This window comes from Thermobia domestica, chromosome 13 (genome assembly GCF_964235325.1).
Source record: "Thermobia domestica chromosome 13, izTheDome1.hap1.1, whole genome shotgun sequence".
In the NCBI taxonomy this organism is placed as follows: Eukaryota; Metazoa; Arthropoda; class Insecta; order Zygentoma; family Lepismatidae; genus Thermobia; species Thermobia domestica.
Genome location: NC_137466.1, coordinates 17,244,890 through 17,263,101, shown reverse-complemented (window position 1 = coordinate 17,263,101; position 18,212 = coordinate 17,244,890). Strand labels below are relative to the sequence as shown.

Genomic DNA, 18,212 nt, shown 5'->3' with positions numbered 1-18,212 from the left:
TAAAGTATTTTTGTACTTTAGTTACAAAATACAAGGTGTTTATTTCAAAGCAACATTGCCATAAAATAGGTCTTATGTGTAGCTACTGAGTAGCATGCCTTATTACGGTAAAATATCATAAGAATACTTTCAGTAATTATCAACAGTTTCGTTGAAATATTTTCCTACAGAGCAAGAAACCACAAATAAGAAAATAAAATAATAAAAAAAAACTTTCTCGGAACGTAGGAGATAAAGCTTCTACAATACCAAATTTGACTGTCCCCTGTTGACGAAGATTAGAAGTATCTAAAGAAGCGACCATTAAATCATGTATATGAATATTGTATGAAAGCAATAATGCCAATTAAATGACCACTGAAGTTATAATTCGTGCGGATAACGCAATAGAATGCGATGTTGCTTGAGACCAACACTCCCCAATAAACGGTTAATGGTAGTATCTTAATTGCTGCTATGAGGTATATCTTTCTCTCACTTTTCTCTTTAAAATATAGTTACATGTATGCGACCAATGGACTAAGAGTAGGGAAAAGTGATATTAATAAAAGAAATATCGAATTTCTAAAACTTCAAAAGGAAAGAAAAATTAAAAATTGTATAATAAAAATAAAATATTATTGATAAAATATAAATATATATACCTGGAGAGCCTTTATCAATTTCACTATTTCCATAGCTACTATACGACTGTTGGATACGGACATTTCAAAACCTGCATATGTTCCTGATTTCCAGTCAACTGCAATAACATTTTCCGGGTTTTGAGTTGTCAATTGTACTGCTAATCTCTATATTGAAACGAAAATAATATAAATAAAGAAATAAAACATATACTGTAGAAAATGGAAACAGAATTAATATTTGGCTTTAACATGAATAATAAAAATGTAAAATATATAAATAAAATAAAATAATAAATAACTGTTACACATTTTAATAATAATATCCATTAGCTAGTTACTGAAAAGTTCCTTGTTGACTACAAATGTAAAATTTATGAGTGTCAAATCCATGGGATAAGGGATATGAGTGTCAAATCCATGGTATGATATATTAACCTCTACGGTCCCCAGTGCTCATTTGAGTACATTCATTTTAATATTACGTAAATATATGTCGTTTCATTTCAATCACAATCTTACTCGTTTCGCTAGTCAAGTACTTATTCGAGAACATATTTAGTGTATTCTGGGTCCATCAGATGGCAGCATTGAGCTTAGAGTGGGAGATTCAGAAGAATGGCTGCAACAAGGGAGAAAATGATTGAAGGTCCTGACAAAAAACGACAGTATGTTCCTTTTTTATCTTTGGCATGGTATAAAAAGTTATTTACTTGTAGTTTAATATCAACTTCTTAACATAAAAATATTACTTGTGGTTGGTACGTTCTGTACATTTCAGAATTGAGTAAAAATTATCATGTACCACTGGTGGATCCAAGGGGGACGGAGGGGGCAACCGCCCCCCCCCCCCCAAAAGGTCTGGTTTTTACTTCCTGTATTTATCGTTGGAAAATACAAATATGGTCTTTTCCCGACCGATTCAATCTTTGTGACAAGCCTAGCAGAGTCTAATCAAAATGTGTGGTACTTAATGCAGACACATTTGAGGTGTTAATACTTCTGTCCCTAGTTCCTTGAGGCGGTCACCATAAGCCCCAAAGGAGCAAAAATGTGGTTCATTCGTTGGATGAACAGCTGTAGGAAGGAAGGTGAGACGGTTCACTCTTTGAACTATAAAGGTATATTTTAAAATTGTGTCCTAGAAAAAGGATATGCAAATGGAAATCGGGTCCCGAAACTTCAAGTACTTTTACCTTGAATAAAGAGAAATATAGAATCTTCAGCACTCCTTACCGAAAAGCTCTCTGACTCTGAGACTTTTCGGTTGGTTACGTCGATTGTCAAATGCGATGCTTTACAGAACGAGAACTAGAGTTTAAAGTTAGATCTGAACTACTGTAGTGCTTCGATACTCACTCACCGGGAATCAAACTATAAAACCTCATGTATCAAAGATACCTTCGCTAGCTACTACATCAACAGAGAGAGCCGTGACTTTTGGGATTCAACACGGAAACATTAGGAAGGGACCAGGGATTCATTGTGACTTTTAATGGCATTTAATCTTTTCTTGGGAAATAACACAAGCTACAAGCTGTTATATAAAAGACGAAGTCCTGAGTGAATAACTGATCGCACAGGCCAAACCGCTCAAGCTAAAAACTTGGAATTCGGGCAGTAGGTAAGAGTTTTTGACGTGGGGTGTCACTAAGGAAGGATTTCTTGGAATTCGAAGAAAGAAAGGGGTGGTCATTTCTCCGAATTCCTTAAGGATGGAGGCTTGAAATTTGGTATTTGGATTTCTCATTTTAAATAATTTGATACGCGTTTCAACGTTTTTTGATACTTTAGTAAAATGGGGAAAAAGAGGTGAAAAGAAAAGGGGGCGGGGAATGCAACTATTATATCAATATCTAAGAATATTTGAAGGTCAGAAACTTGAAATTTGGTCTATGGACTTCTCACTCAAATAATTCAATACGCATTTCTGTGTTTTGGATATTTTACCTAGAAGGAAAGAAAAGGGTTGGAAATAATAATAATAATAATAATAATAATAATTATTATTATTATTATTATTATTATTATTATTATTATTATTATTATTATTATTATTATTATTATTAAGATGCCCATATCTCGGGATCCCTTAAGGTTAGAGACATGAAAATTGGTAGTTTATTTTTTCATTTAAAATAAATATGTATTTGAGTGTTTTTTGTTACTTAGCATAGAAGGGAAGGAAAAGATTTGGGGTGGTTCACTAAAATGCTTTTCAAGGTGTTTGAATTTAGAGTTTTAGCTCAATCCAGTTCTATATGAAAGACACAGAAGGAAGAACGCGAAATATTGTGCCACAGTAACACGCAGGAGCATTTGCTATTTCGTGCGAGGCCGCATGTAGAGCAAATTGGGGGTCTGGGGGCGAAGCCCTACCTAGGCGAAGGCTAGTAAAATACAATTTTATTGTTGTTGTAAGCATAGCTATAATTATACTATTTTTCTAAAAACTGCATTTAAGAAATTACCTAATAGAGCCAATTTCCAACTCAGTGTTCCTAGTCTGGTCTAATGCTTTTTTTTTCTTTACATATTCAATTATACCACTGCAAAAGCGCTGTAGTCGCACAAAATACCCTATACAGAGCATCAGCCGAAAGAACATTTTCAACACTAAAAAGGTTGAAGATATGGCTACGATCTCGGATGAGTGCAGATCGACTTAGCAGCCTGGCACTACTGTATACGCACCGGGACAAACGTAGATTACGATCGTGTCATCGACAGATTTGCCAGGAACAAGAAAGGACGTAGATTTGAGTTTGTGTTGTAACTTTCACAGAGATGGACTGTAAAGTGACTAAGGCCGTTGTGTGGTTTCCGCCCGTCGTGGTTTTTGCCGTAATTATTTTCAACTCGTGGGTATTCCCCAAAAGTCATCACTCTGAGTATAAAGTTGAACTGCTTGGACGTATCTGAATCGCAAACAAAATCAAGAAAGATGAACGAACTCGAAAAAGTTTTTGAAATTGCTTTTTTTAAACCTTTAACTGAAACAAAAGGGCACAACTACGATCGTAAAAAAATGTGTAACGGTATATAGGCTATATTATATTTTAAATCAACAGTTATATATTATACATATGATATTTGTTTGTTTAACGTTCTACGGTTGTGCCAGGACGGCTAAAGGAGACGTGGACCTACTGATTTTAGTGGAATCCGAACCACAATTTTCGTTCAACTGCACTCTCACCGGGAATCGAACCCGGGGTCACGCGCACCAAAGGCAAGCGTGTTAGCCATTAGACCAAACGGGGTCCGTATTATATCTGAGATGAAAGAAAAATAACAAGTTTTACGTACTTTATTCCCTCTTGGTAATTTTGGTTAAATGTGAGAATTTTTCAAAATTAAATTTTAATTCAAATATCTGATATTGTCAAATATCTGATATATATTTTTCAAATAACTGATATTGTCAAATAATATCGCCTGTCAGTATGTTTTAGGAAATATAGTTTGTGTGCTGTGATGATCACTTTGGTTTTACATTTCTGATCTTTCGTTGATTTTGTTGTAGGCTTTGCTAATCTTTCAGTTCTTTTTAACTAGTTATACATTATAATAGCTTATATTGTGATTCTATATAATTCACGATTCTATATTCTATAATTTTAATTCATGTAAAATTTATACACATTTCGTGCTAGATCTGATAAAATTTCTGTTGAGTTTCTGTAAGAGAAAGTTTAGTATTGATATTTTTTGTTATTACATTATTTGCAATATTTCATGAATAAATTGTGCATTTACCTTCGTAGTGGTTTATATGGTTAAGGCGTACTACAATATATTATATTTATATAGGATTTATATTCATAAATCATTTCCTTACATGTTACTGCTGTAGCTCAACTTCAAACCGTCGCTCTGGGTTACTGTTGGTAGTACAGGTTTAAATACAGTGAGGATTAGTAGTATGTATTAGGAAGTGTATCAATTTCATTCTCTTGTACTTGATCTGTGCCCTTGAGTGCGCAGGCCAGTTCTTTTAAGGCAAGAACCATAACATTCTTGTTTGGGGGAAAGCCACGAAATTCATGTTCGGGCAATCACTATCACGGGGAATAATCACAGAGCCACTAAACATCCTTGGAGTTCAGTTTGAGTATTATATTTTTTTCTTTACAATTTTCAATTTGCTGAATTATATCTGATATAAACAGAAATGAAAGCAATATGTGAAGATTGCTCCCCTATATTTTTACCCATTTGGAACACTGTGTGCCATATACTATTAAACATCACTTTAAAATTAATTATTGTATTATTTTTACTAACAAGAAATGTACAATCATGTCCAAAATTATTGTCTCATATCTATGAATATGTTGTTGTAGGAATATAATTTCATAACGAATTCGCCCGGTATTTCTTATAATGTTAGTATGTGTATAATCGGCAAAGACATGTATGTGGCAAATTTAATGTCAAACGAACAGTAAATAAGAACAATAAAACGAAAATAAAACTTTCGTGTCCATTTAGCAACATTTTGTTATACTCATTCTAATTTTCGTATTTACAATTCTTTTCCAATAAAATTTACCACAAATATACATTTCCCGATTATACACATAGTATCAGTATCAAAAGTACCCTGCAAAATCATTATCAAATTATATTCGTACAAGAAGACAGTTATAGATATGCGACAACCATTTTGAACATGAGTGCACATAGAAATATCATAATGTCTTTTGTTATTTGTTGACACTTTGTATTATTCTTTATGCATGTATACTTTTGTTATCTAGTTTTGCGTAGACCGAATGTGTCACTTTTTTTCAATTGATTTCCCTGAATTGTTATTCAAATATAAATGATTAGTGCAAATTGTATACTCTTTCGTTAAAATGAATGCCATCGTCAATACAGTATTTTCTTTTGTGCAAGTACTGTGCTAGACAGTGCATCTGATATATTGCGGTGAGTGAATCATGACACCGCCATGTCTCCGAAACGAAAATGCGCATTTAATTTAAATCTACAGAAGGAATATACTTTCATTACACACACACACACACACACACACAAAAATCGAGTCCCAAAATGGAATCTGGTAGTCAGGTTCCCCCCCCCCCTTTCCAGTTCCGCATTCATATGCGTCAGAGTCTTGCAAGGTAAAATTCTTTTCAGCTTGAGGCTATGCTCATCTTCCAGGAAGCCGACCTCCCCCCCCCCAAACGATCCTTCTGGATCCGCTAGTGCCATGTACTCAGATGGGTACTTCGGGACTTATGTATACATATTACTCCCCTGTACTCATTTGAGTACTTCTCATATTGCTAGATATTTTTTATCTTTCAAAAGCTATTTTATGTTTTCTTTTGCTTTAGTTGTATTTAGAAATAAATATGCATTAAATGCTGGATTAAGAACATGTGTAAAAAGCAGTTGAGATATACATAATGTAATAAAATAGGCTTGTAGTGTAATAGTCTCTTTATAGTAGTATTATATCTATTTATGCTACGGGCGTAGGCCGTAGTTGCAGTTACTGACCTTAACATCGATTTTGTCCTTCCCTACTTACGATTTTAATGTGTTTTCCGATTAAGTAGTATTAATGAAAGTTTTAACTGCTGGAATATCATGACAGGTGTTCGCTATTATAATTTGTAAATATTTTTATATTAAATTGTGCTCTTTCTTTGCTTTAATTTTATCAACTTTTTTCTGCTTACGACTAAATTCAAATGACTTTCTTTACGGCTTCATATTCAGCAGTAGTTACTTAAATTCTAAGGAATTGTTCTTAATTTATTTCAGGACCTTTTAGAAAAAAGTACTGAATGATCGTGATCACATTTTACAAATTTTGGAAATGTCCTAGTGACGTTTGAACATTAGACGACAATGAGGCCAGCGATAGTGACTTCACATTGAGTAAAACCAGCACCAGTATTGTATCAGAATATGATGATCAGCAGACTAATGTGAAATTAAATTCAATTTCTTGTGGTTCAAATGAAGCACCAGCAAGAGTCATGATGTGTAAACACAGCATGTATGAATTAGATCAAGGTAATAGTTAAATGGAAGGACAATAAGAGTGTTCTCTTGTTATCTACTGCTTTTGGTAGATTATCACAAGATTAAGTTCTAATATACAGTGAAGAACATGCATATTAGTGTTCCTAGGTCTTCTGTAGTAAAATATTATAATGAGGGAATGGGGGGGGGGGTAAATTTGCAAGATAAATTGATTTCGTACTACAGAATCTCCACTAAGAACTGGACTATAAAGGTATTACACTCATTTCTTGGATTTTGCTGTTGTAAATAGTTGGAATTTGTATAAAAGAGATTGTAAGCTTGCAGGTACACCAAAAAAATGTTCTTGATCTGTTAGAGTTTAGATCAGACATTGCTAATTCTCTATCAACGTCTGACCCAGAAAGCGCGACACTTAGTCCCAAAGTTGGTAAACCACGTAACAGTAACAGTAATGTTGTTCCTGTGGGAAAAAAAAAATGTTATGTCTATGCTTCAATATCATGTAAGGTATAATTCAGTAAATCACTGGCCAGAGCATGTTACTGCGTAAATTACAACATCGATGTAGATTTGAAAAATGCAAAGAAAGAACAGGAATTAGATGCATAAAGTGCAAAGTTTTCCTTTGCTTGCAAAAAAGAAATTGTTTCTTGCATTCCACAGCTAGTAAATCCATTCACTGGGTTCGCAAGGTTATATGTTATCTAAATACAGATAACAATACAGATAATAATACAGATTACAAATGTAAAGTTATTCTCTTGATGTAAAATGTATGATTGTTCTAATGAAACACTGAAGGTACATGATTATATTAGCAGCTTATCTTACAAGGTACTGAAGGTAAATACACAACTAATACATTTTTCTTTAGTTCTTATTTTAAGATACATCACAACAATATAACTATTTTGTTCTAACTTTGTTGTAAACACTTCAACAATATTTTTGCCATTAACATTAGATTTTTCATTTACCAACTGCAAAAGATCGTTTATGGTATGGAGTTAAATCAACTATATTCTCATAAGTACAGTAGAACCCCTCTCGTCCACATTCGGCTGGTCCGCCACTCTGGTTGATCAGACCGTGCTCGAGCCGAACTTGTCCCGACTCATCGGTGACTCATGAAGCCCGTTGTCGTTTACTGTCGTCAATGCACTTTTGTTTACTTGCTGTTACCGCAGTCCGCTTTAGTACTCCGTCATCTCTTGTATAGTTTCTTCCGTTGTGGATGTTTTTTTCTACTGTACCATGCAGTTCTTAGGCTTACTGTACGTTGGTTTTACGACAATTTTCTTCTGTGTTCTGTAAATCCTTAGTATTTTCTGATCACCCGACCTTTTTTGCGTTCCGACCATACCCCTAGTCTCAAAGATGACGGATTAGAGGGGTTCTACTGTAATTATACTCACACTGAATAGATCGTGAATGATGTTAAAAGAAAGAATTTTGCTTGAAAACAAAAACAAATAAATCTTTATTGATAGCTAGCTGCTAATATTTGCTTCGTTCGTTGCTTTGCATCCTTTAATTACTTTTATATTTAGAATAAATATATGTAGTACGCCCCAAAAGTACTCAAATGAGCACGTGCTCTCCCTCTGTCCCTATGACTCTTTTTAATAAGAAATTTCTTTTAATACACCGAAATACATGTAACTAACTAGAAAATATATTAGAAATAATTTTTTGGCGCAGTAAAACAAATTCCCGTCTGTAGAGGTTAAGAGAGTGGATACGCTAATGAAGTTCCTCTATTGCAAAAGAACATGTGTAAGTGTGACTGAACAGAAGAAAACAAAATACTCAATAGATTTGCAAAGTTAAGAAAGACTAAAAAATCGAAATTGATTCACAATGTGTTGTCCGTTTGGTACTTTTGTTTCTCTTATTTCTACCAGCTCAAGTTAACTTTTTCCTTGATTTTTATGTTAGAGATCTGTTATGTGAAATATTTTGTGCCAAACACATACAGAAGGACAATTGACTTAAAGAAATGAGGTTCTATTTTCAGGCTAAAAATTCAGAATCTAATATACATAGATAGAACCAGAAAATCCAAAATATATATCAAAGGTAGGATCTGGCAATAGTGACGTAACATAGACATTCGCGCTTTCTTCAACTCAGCTCATTCTTTCGCATTGTGCTCTGCTCGATATTTTAGCATCCGTCAAGTTATATTTATCTATTCTGTGGTATGTATTCCTTTTTCCACATCTTTTCTTCTCTAATCCGTTTTTATCCTTGTTATCTTACCACTGAAAACAGAACTAACTTTGTGTTCCGAAAAGTATGGAGAGTGTTTAATTTTCCCACGGGAGGATTTATTGGTAAGTAAAAAATCTTTTGTTAACTCCAATATTAGTCTTTAAAAACATGACAGGTAGAAAGTGCAACACTGATAAAATGGAAGTGACCAAAAAGTTTTCATTGTACATACAAAGATAAGTACAGACTAAACACGTGAAGAAATCAAAATTAAATTTGACAGAGCAACTTTGAACAGAAGTTGCAATAACATCATTGTCGTCTTTACTATCATCACTAACCACAGTAAAGGAAGGGCAAAAATTGAAGATGTGTGCTACGTAGCAGCATGAGGTTTTGTTAAGCATTGTAACCATTTCCGAAATGCTTTATTTCATGTGTAACTCATTCCCATACATTCTATTCCCACGAAAACCTTTTTCTTGTCTATATCTTGGCAAGTCTAACAATCGTTACCGAAAATTCATCATTCAACGTGTTTACTTAAGATTAACTGTAGAATACAGGAGAGAAAGATAATATATTTTGCGTTTATTACCAACTTTATTATTAAAATAAAAGAAATTGTTTTTAAAACAAAATAAATGTTTAAAACATATTCGAAAACACGTACAAAAGAAAAACAATTTTTAGACATTTAAAAGTTTTAAACATACTTTAAAACAATCTTTTACTACTTGAAATAGTATGTTAGTTAAAACGTTTCGTTTCTTGTTTGCAGACAATTATTTTGAAAGTTCTGTTATAATTGGTGGTATATTGTGCAGGGCACAAAATATTTCACATAACATAACACATAACAAATATAAGCGGATAGTCTTTGGCAGGGTAATGTATCAGAGAATATCTGAACTCGCAACTATTCTTTCATTGTCGAAGAGAACACATGCATATAATTATATATGTGTATATGTACGTATAATCATTATTTCACTTGTACATTTCACTCTCATTCTAATTTATATTTAATCTTTGCCTTAGATTTTTAACACCATTTCTATTATTATTATTATTTGTTTATTTGTTTATTCATCTGTTCATTCCGTACTTTCAATTTATCTTTGCAAGTACTGCCCTTAAGCATGCCACTGCTGCAATAAATTTTTGATTTTACTGCCTCCATTCAAATATCCAAATTTAACCGCATTGCCCATATTGACTTTATATTGCCGATATATATCTACATCTCCACCGAAGAAATGCCAGAAACGCATGTGCCAAACTCATCCTATATTCAACAACAATCTAACTTGCTAACATTGAATCATTCAGAAAGCTGCGATTGTTCTAATCTCACTCACATACTTAAATGAAGCTCTTTTTCCCTTCTGACTCTTTATCGATCCACCTGTCACCTCAAATTTATATTCTTCCAGGAAACCCAACCTATTTTCAGCCTGGTTACACTATTAAGTGACCCTCTATTACAACGTAGTGCGTATCTGGATGGTTCACAGCTGTTTCTCTGTTTAATTTTAATTTTCTTTTATCTCTTTCTTTTTCTCTTTCTATCTGATGAAGTATTTAGCGGAAATGCTTATATTATACCTTTATTATTTGCTCTATTATCTCCTAAGTACTTATATAGAAATGTCGTCAACATTCCTCTTTTCGCCTCATCATAATCACACATTTCGAAAATTCAGGAAATTCTTCAAAAATTAAACAGTTTCCTCATTAAAAATAACATAAGTAAAAGACTAATAGTCACCGCAAGAAGCAAACCACATCACTAGGAAGTACTTTCGAAGAACATCGTCTTCATCTTCAGCCTAGGCACACTTTGAAAAGGATTTAAACCATAGAAAAGAAATTATGGATAGGTAAAAATGCTTTAAAAGAATTTTAAAAATATGCGAAGCAAAAATCTTCTTGTCACTAGAAATAGACATATGTTAATAGTAGTTCTCTTGTTTACTGTTCACTGTTGTTTACTGTTTTTCATTACTTTCCAGACGGCGGAAATGAGTAGTAAAAACACTGCTCCAAATGGCATTTATGTCATCTTTATCTGAATTGAGTGCCGGTTTCTCCTTATGAATGTTTGCTTTGCATATTTGTAAAATTCTTTTTAAACATTTTTACCTATCCATAATTTCTTTCCCATGGTTTAAATCCTTTTCGAAGTGTGCCTAGGTTGAAGATGAAGACGATGTTCTTCGAAAATACTTCCTAGTGATGTGGTTTGTTTCTTGTCGTGACTATTAGCCTTTCACTTACGTTATTTTTAATTATTATCAGCGCTCGCAATACAGTGATAATTCTTTCTCCATTGTTGAACTCACTTTTTGAGAAAATTCGACGTCAAATACCGAAGTTGTTGTTTACATCACTGATCCTTCAACTTCAACTCTTCATGTTCATTTCTCAGCTTAAATCGGTCTGAAATGTTTAGTGTTGCCTTTCACTACATATTCAGCATTTCTGAAATTTGTTATGCTAAGCCTGCCAATGTTCAGACAAAAAACAGACGTATCTCAAAAATGCTACATACGTATTACTGGAAAGGGTTTGGCCTAAGCAAACTTAAGTTATATTGGAGTTTAGTGTCCCTTTCAGCAGAGAGGCTATATGAGACGTGAGCCTACAGGTTAACGTGGAATATGAACTACAAGTTCCTATACAAGTTTCCATTGTGTCTCCAGCGCCAAAGGCACGTACACTTACTATATAACAGCTCTGGGTAAGTCATCAGAACTGATAAATATTCAATGCGTTTGAAAGATCGATTGACAAATCATGCTTCATATCATTGTCTCATACATATGTATAAGGTTGATGCACAGAATAAAACCTAACAATCTTGTAACTTTGCAAAAGTGAGATTTAAAAGAAAAAAAATGATAAATTAAACATAACTTTCTTACAAGGCTGTCTATATTCTTTATTATAAATTAACGAGTATTGTCACAGTTTCGGAAGTATATCACTTCCTTCTTCAGACTACTATTCCAACTGAAATCATAGATAACGTAACATAATTTGTTATCTCTACCAATCAAGAATTTTTTTTTTCATTTTTCATTAAAATTCAAAATATATGTCCATTGTTGCGGCAATTTTAAACTCTTAACAGAAATAATACATTGTTAATTAATCTTTATATTTCTTTTAACATATATTAACTAAATTAAATACTAATTAACTATCTAACTATTGAAATTTTCTACCTAATATTGAATACTAAATTTTCTACCTGAATATTGATTACTAATTAACTACGTGAATATTGAAAACCATGTAAATAAAATTTAACCCTATATTGTCCTTATATTCTACTTTTCTTCTTCCTTCTTTCTTCGCTTTTCAAATATAGGACAATATAGGGTTAAATTTTATTTACATGGTTTTCAATATTCACGTAGTTAATTAGTAATCAATATTCAGGTAGAAAATTTAGTATTCAATATTAGGTAGAAAATTTCAATAGTTAGATAGTTAATTAGTATTTAATTTAGTTAATATATGTTAAAAGAAATATAAAGATTAATTAACAATGTATTATTTCTGTTAAGAGTTTAAAATTGCCACAACAATGGACATATATTTTGAATTTTAATGAAAAATGAAAAAAAAAAAAAAAAAGATTCTTGATTGGTAGAGATAACAAATTATGTTACGTTATCTATGATTTCAGTTGGAGTAGTAGTCTGAAGAAGGAAGTGATATACTTCCGAAACTGTAACATTTCTCGTTAATTTATAATAAAGAATATAGACAGCCTTGTAACAAAGTTATGTTTAATTTATGTTTAAGATGGACACAAGGCCTTTTTATAGAAAAAAAAATGAATGTATGAAATCATTTTGCCATCCATCTAGTCTGATATACTCAGGGGTGTAGCCAGCAGGTTTATGTAGGAGGGGCCCGTCGTTTTTGAGGAAGTGGACAGGTACAAACCAAAAAAAAATATGTTGTAGCTAGGGTTTTTGAGGCCTGAAAAAATCGGAAAATTTTAGTTTCCTTCCAGGAAACTAAACACACTAGTTTCTAGCTTCTTCTTCTTCTTCTTCTTCTTCTTATTATTATTATTATTATTATTATTATTATTATTATTATTATTATTATTATTATTATTATTATTATTATTATTATTATTATTATTATTATTATTCGCTTTATCTCCATAAATTATATTTCAGGTAGTTTTTACTATGTTCAACCAATAATTACTGTCCCGGACCAAACGTTATACTTTTGTGCATAACTATTTTAGTTTAAGCCCTTGTACACAGAACCTATCTACATGAGGCTGATTTTTTTTGAAATTTCACTTATTTTCTTTAAGATTTCCTGACAAAAATATTTATTTATTATTCGTGACTAAAAAAAAAAAAAAAAAAAAAAAAAACATAATTATTTTATTAACATCTATGTTTCATTTCCTGTTCTAGGGGCCGTCCACATATTACGTAACGCTATTTTTGACCAATTTTTACCCCATCCCTCCTGCTTGGCACACTTCGTAACGCAAGGCCAAACCCCTCCCCTTTGTTACGTAACACTTTTTGATTTTTGTTTTTTCACCAATTTTGATTATTTTAGGGGTTATTACAATAAAAAACTATTTTTAATGTAGAACTTTTTATTATAAAATGCTCATATTATTGTGAATATATTTGTAGCGTTTTTCGCCAACAGATCAAAATATTAGAAAATGATAGACTCGTAATAATCTTTTATCTCCATAAGGTTGTTTAATTAACCAATCCTAATTCTTCAAAACTACTGTCGCTTCCCCATGGAGATCGCACCCATTATTTTAGGTCACTGGTGATTGGCAAGGAGAAATTACTGCGGAAGATGCAGTTAAAACAGGATTTAAAGAAATAACATCTACCTCTTCTTCCGAGATCCAGGATGCTTCGTGCATTTGAAGTTCGCCAGTGTTAACAATGCAGAGTTCTGTTCCTCGTCAACCACGGATTCGAAGTGGCTGCACACGTGAAGGAGCAGGGACATCTCGTTTGTAAACAAGCTTTCGAGCATCTTCTTTGAACTTCGGACTTCAGTTTACCACTTTACAAATCCCTTTCTTCCTAAATCAGTGCGAGAATGCGAATAAACTCGATTTCTACAGAAATATTTAAATCCAAAAATAATAATAATAAAAAAATAGTACGACATTAATATCCGTCGAATTAGGTTTTTAATATCTTTAGGTCTGCAAATCGTGCATCGTTCCGTCGCGGAAAATATTATTTCACGAAACAAAATTTCTTCTGTTTCACATGCGAAACTTCTTCGAAGAAAAGAGTGGATAATGATTCGAATCAGAAGTTTTATTCTCAGAAATAGCGATACAAATGGGAACGAGAAGGAATTTTAAAGCGGTGGTTACGATCACTAACAACTAACTCCAGAAAAGCGTGTGACGTAAATGCAATGCTACGATAGCCAGAAAACGGAGTTTCATTGTATTGTAATACACACAGGGTTCTTCACCAGTCATGCTGGTGTCTAGTGCGTCTTCGAATCCCTTCTGTATGATTAAATTTATATAGGCTATATAGTTCGCAACTTTCCAAAATAATGGAAATATTTATTTATCTATCTATATATCTATATATACAGGGTGAACGGTAACTACGTTGACGAACTTGGACGGGTGATAGTACATCTTTAAAAGTTTAGGAGTGACAGAGTGTTGAAAGCGTGGGAACATGAACTTCAGAGGCCAACAGCTTAAAAACAATACATCGTAGAGAGTGCGGTTAAAAATGTCACTTAGGAAGTCATACCTACTCTATTGAAAAGTGCATATTTGAAAACGCAGCTACGTGTGCGCACGGGATTAACAACGTGTGACACTTCTTTCCTTTACAGCATGTCCGTGAATCCCTCCGTTCCTTTGGGGAATCCCATGCACACGCATAGCTACGTTTCTAAACATGCATTTTTCAATAGAGAAGGTATGACATTTTAGGATCTAGGATTTAGATTTCTGGGCTCGTGGCATCTTATGGCCATTTAGCCCGTCACGTTTGAGGGATGACGTCCCTCGGCGAGCACACTATCCGGGGAAAGGGAAGGAAGGAAGCGGCTTGGGACCTATAAGTTAGGTACCACCCCGGCATTTGCCTGATGTGAATGAGGAAAACCCAAGAAAACTTCATTCAAGGTGGCTGGCCTGAAAAAGCTGTTACACTTTTTCGACCGAGTAAGTGACGTTTCTAACCGCACTCTCTATGATGTAATGTTTTTAAGCTGTTGGCCTCTGAAGTTCACATTCTCACGCTTTCGAAACCCTGTCACTCCTAAAGGAGACGGAATTTCTCCCATGTCCACTAGGACTTTTTTTGCTTCTTGTTAGATGTACTATCACCCGCCCAAGTTTGTCCACGTAGTTACCGTTCACCCTATATATAAATGAAGTGACTACATGACTATATTTGTAATAACTATTGTGCCACCCGACCGATTTCTATTAAATTTTCAACGTAGATGAGGTTCGGGTCTGGGATGGTTTCTATAGCTTCACTTTGAAGGGAAAGGGAAGATATACAAAAATGATCGAAAATGACCAATATTAATGTCGACTCATAGTTTTCGAAGTGGCTGATATGAACAGTGCTACTTCCGATCCCGTTTAAATCCGAATTCAGTTTCCATTAGTACTCCTAAGGGGGATGGTGACATGTAAAAAGAATTGAAAATTACCGATTAATTGAAATCCATACGGAAAAACGTTGTTTTGCACCAAATTTTCCATCTGAGATAAATATGTTTTTTAAATACTAGTAATGTAGGCCTATCAGTAATATACAAAATGTAATGCAGGCCTACTTACAAATCAGTTTAGTGCCATTGTTTTATGGTAGTATTTATAGTACCTTGTTGAAACGTTTGTCTTCAGTGTCAAACATAAATCGCAGTAAATTGTGTAATCTCCTGTAAAAAATAAATAAATAAATAAAAAATAAACCATACTGTTTTCTGATTTGTATAAGGAGGAGATACCATACTATTTTTCGATTGATATGGTAAAATAGTATTTTTGCATACTATTTTACCTTAAATTATTAATTATATGTAAACTTCGTTATTTTTAAGTGACTGAAGCGAGGCAATATTACAATGTTTTAAAAGCTGGTCATTTGGGGGGGGGGCAGGAAATCGTTTGAGAGACTATATCCCTGGATATAGTAGGCATTTAGCTAGAAATGTTCTTGCGTCTATGAAGAAATAAGAGAAATAAAAATATAAGTTCTGCTAGTAATTCCTTGTCTTCTAGGCTTCACGAGCAAGTGGTAGCTATTTTAGCATCTCCCACTGTAGCTTAGTAACAGCTGAATCCTGTGTAACTGATTCATTCTAGTTTTGCTATTTTACTAAAAATACCAATCGCTGACCAAAGAAACGTTTATTTAAAGATAATAAATATGTGACAGTTTCCGCCAACTAACTGAACATATTGGCTTCATCAGACACTGTGAAAACAAGAGAAAATTGTATCTAAATATAACCGGAAAATGATCAAAACAGATTCATCCAATCATAACAAAAGTTGACAAAAATGAAACTAACATTGCAGATCCATTCCCCCACCTCCCTGGTCCAGTGGAAAACTAAGCTACAAACTAAGTCCTTCTAATAACTTGCACCACTGTTCGTCAATTTTAAGTCCTGTATTCCAATTCAACATGTTCAGCTAGTTGGCGAAGCTATCACACATTTATTATTTTTAAATAAGCCTTGCTTTATTCAGCGATTTGTATGTTTATTGCAAGTTACTGAATCCTGAGATACAACATTATTACATAATTATGTTGATTTATTGATGACACTCCTTTTTCAAATAGCTTGAAGTGCTAAGCCAACGGGCCTTCTATTGGATCAAACAAATATGACACTGGATAGTACTACTTGTATAATGTAGTGACAACATAAAACCCATACCAATTCAATTTCTATGACATGTTCAATTATAATCATGCTTCTTTGCGCAACCTGCACTCCTGGCTGTTGTGTCTCTTAATTTGTGAAATAATTATGTACATTCCATAAACACAAGTCCCTACTTAATTTTTCCCTGTTTCTCATTTCATTTTGGAATGATAAAACGTTTCCTCACCGTTTCTGACACAATAATAGTTGCACAATTAACACTATGGATCTAAAATGTCTAGAAGCTTCGCATCGAAGTTTAATAATAGCAGTTCATATAAACAATTTGATTTCTTGTATTGCACTTAATTCATGCCTTATTTTCATTATTGATCATCTGACAGCTTCCACATAAATGTCATAAAATATACACAAATTATTTATCAGGAAACAGTTAAAAATATATTGTAAAACTTTGTCTCATATAGGTTTTGTGGGTACAGCATTTAATAAAAAGAGCGTCTGGAATCGACTCCCACTATAAAAGTATTTTCACAAAATACTATACAAATTAATCTCTCTAGAATCAAAGGTTACTTATAGGTGGTCTTTGACTGTAAGGTCGCAGACAGGATCTCCAACAGAGCCCCGTAGCAGGCTAAGAGGGAAATTAAGGAACCAATGCTCCGTAGGAAGCAAAGGCGGGTTAAGTGGCCAGCAGAGCCCTGTAGCAGGCTAAGTGGCTGAGGTTAGGTTTCCCAGACAGAGCCCCGTAGCAGGCTAAGCCAGGAGGTAGGATAGGCGTAGTCCCGTAGCAGACTAGAGGCCTGGGGTTAGGTTACTCCAAAAGTCCCGAAGCAGACAGTAGGAGGGTCACCAGAAAACTGGTATCGAGTTGCCTTCGTCCATCCAATTGATAGGGTCCTTTGGGTGGCGGTGGCGCTGCTGCTCCGATGTCGTCTTCTGCTCAGTGGGAGAGGCCAGAAGCCGTCGTCTGCATGTGACTGTAGATCCATTTGGTGGGAGATCCTCTTGCCGAACAACGTGGTGGTGTTTGTAAATACTGATGCGTGGAATTGTTTGTTTACAACATCACATAGGATATTACACCCATAAAGAAATTACATCACATAGGATGTTAAGAGTTGCACATAAACAAATAAATAAAATAAAGAAATAAGTATAGAGTAAGGAAAAAGTGGACTCAGGATTCCAATACTACATCCAACTGTAAGCCTCACAACTAATTCTGTGATCTTTAATACATCTTTTATTCCTACTTATTCACTTTCGTATTTAGCCAAGCGTTTAGTTAAAGAATTTGCACTTATTTTCTTTTATTTTATGCGATAATATTTTCACTATATTCGGATAAGTAATTAGCTTCCCGTACGATATCTTTGTATCCTCGTCGCCAAAAGTGCCTTTACATCGCCGTGAGGGGTATGTGATTGCGCAGTACACCAAGGAAGGGATGGTTGC

General features: G+C 33.9%; 1 protein-coding gene across 2 annotated transcripts in view; it reads right to left on the bottom strand.

Moving 5' to 3' along the window:
• Nucleotides 1-18,212, bottom strand: part of LOC145669140 (pancreatic lipase-related protein 2-like) — a 198,965-nt gene that overhangs the window by 120,402 nt on the left and 60,351 nt on the right. For both annotated transcript variants that reach the window (XM_081737482.1, XM_081737483.1), the window contains exon 5: nt 645-791. In XM_081737482.1, the coding sequence (XP_081593608.1) occupies nt 645-791 (147 nt within the window). The remainder of the gene's footprint in view (nt 1-644; nt 792-18,212) is intronic.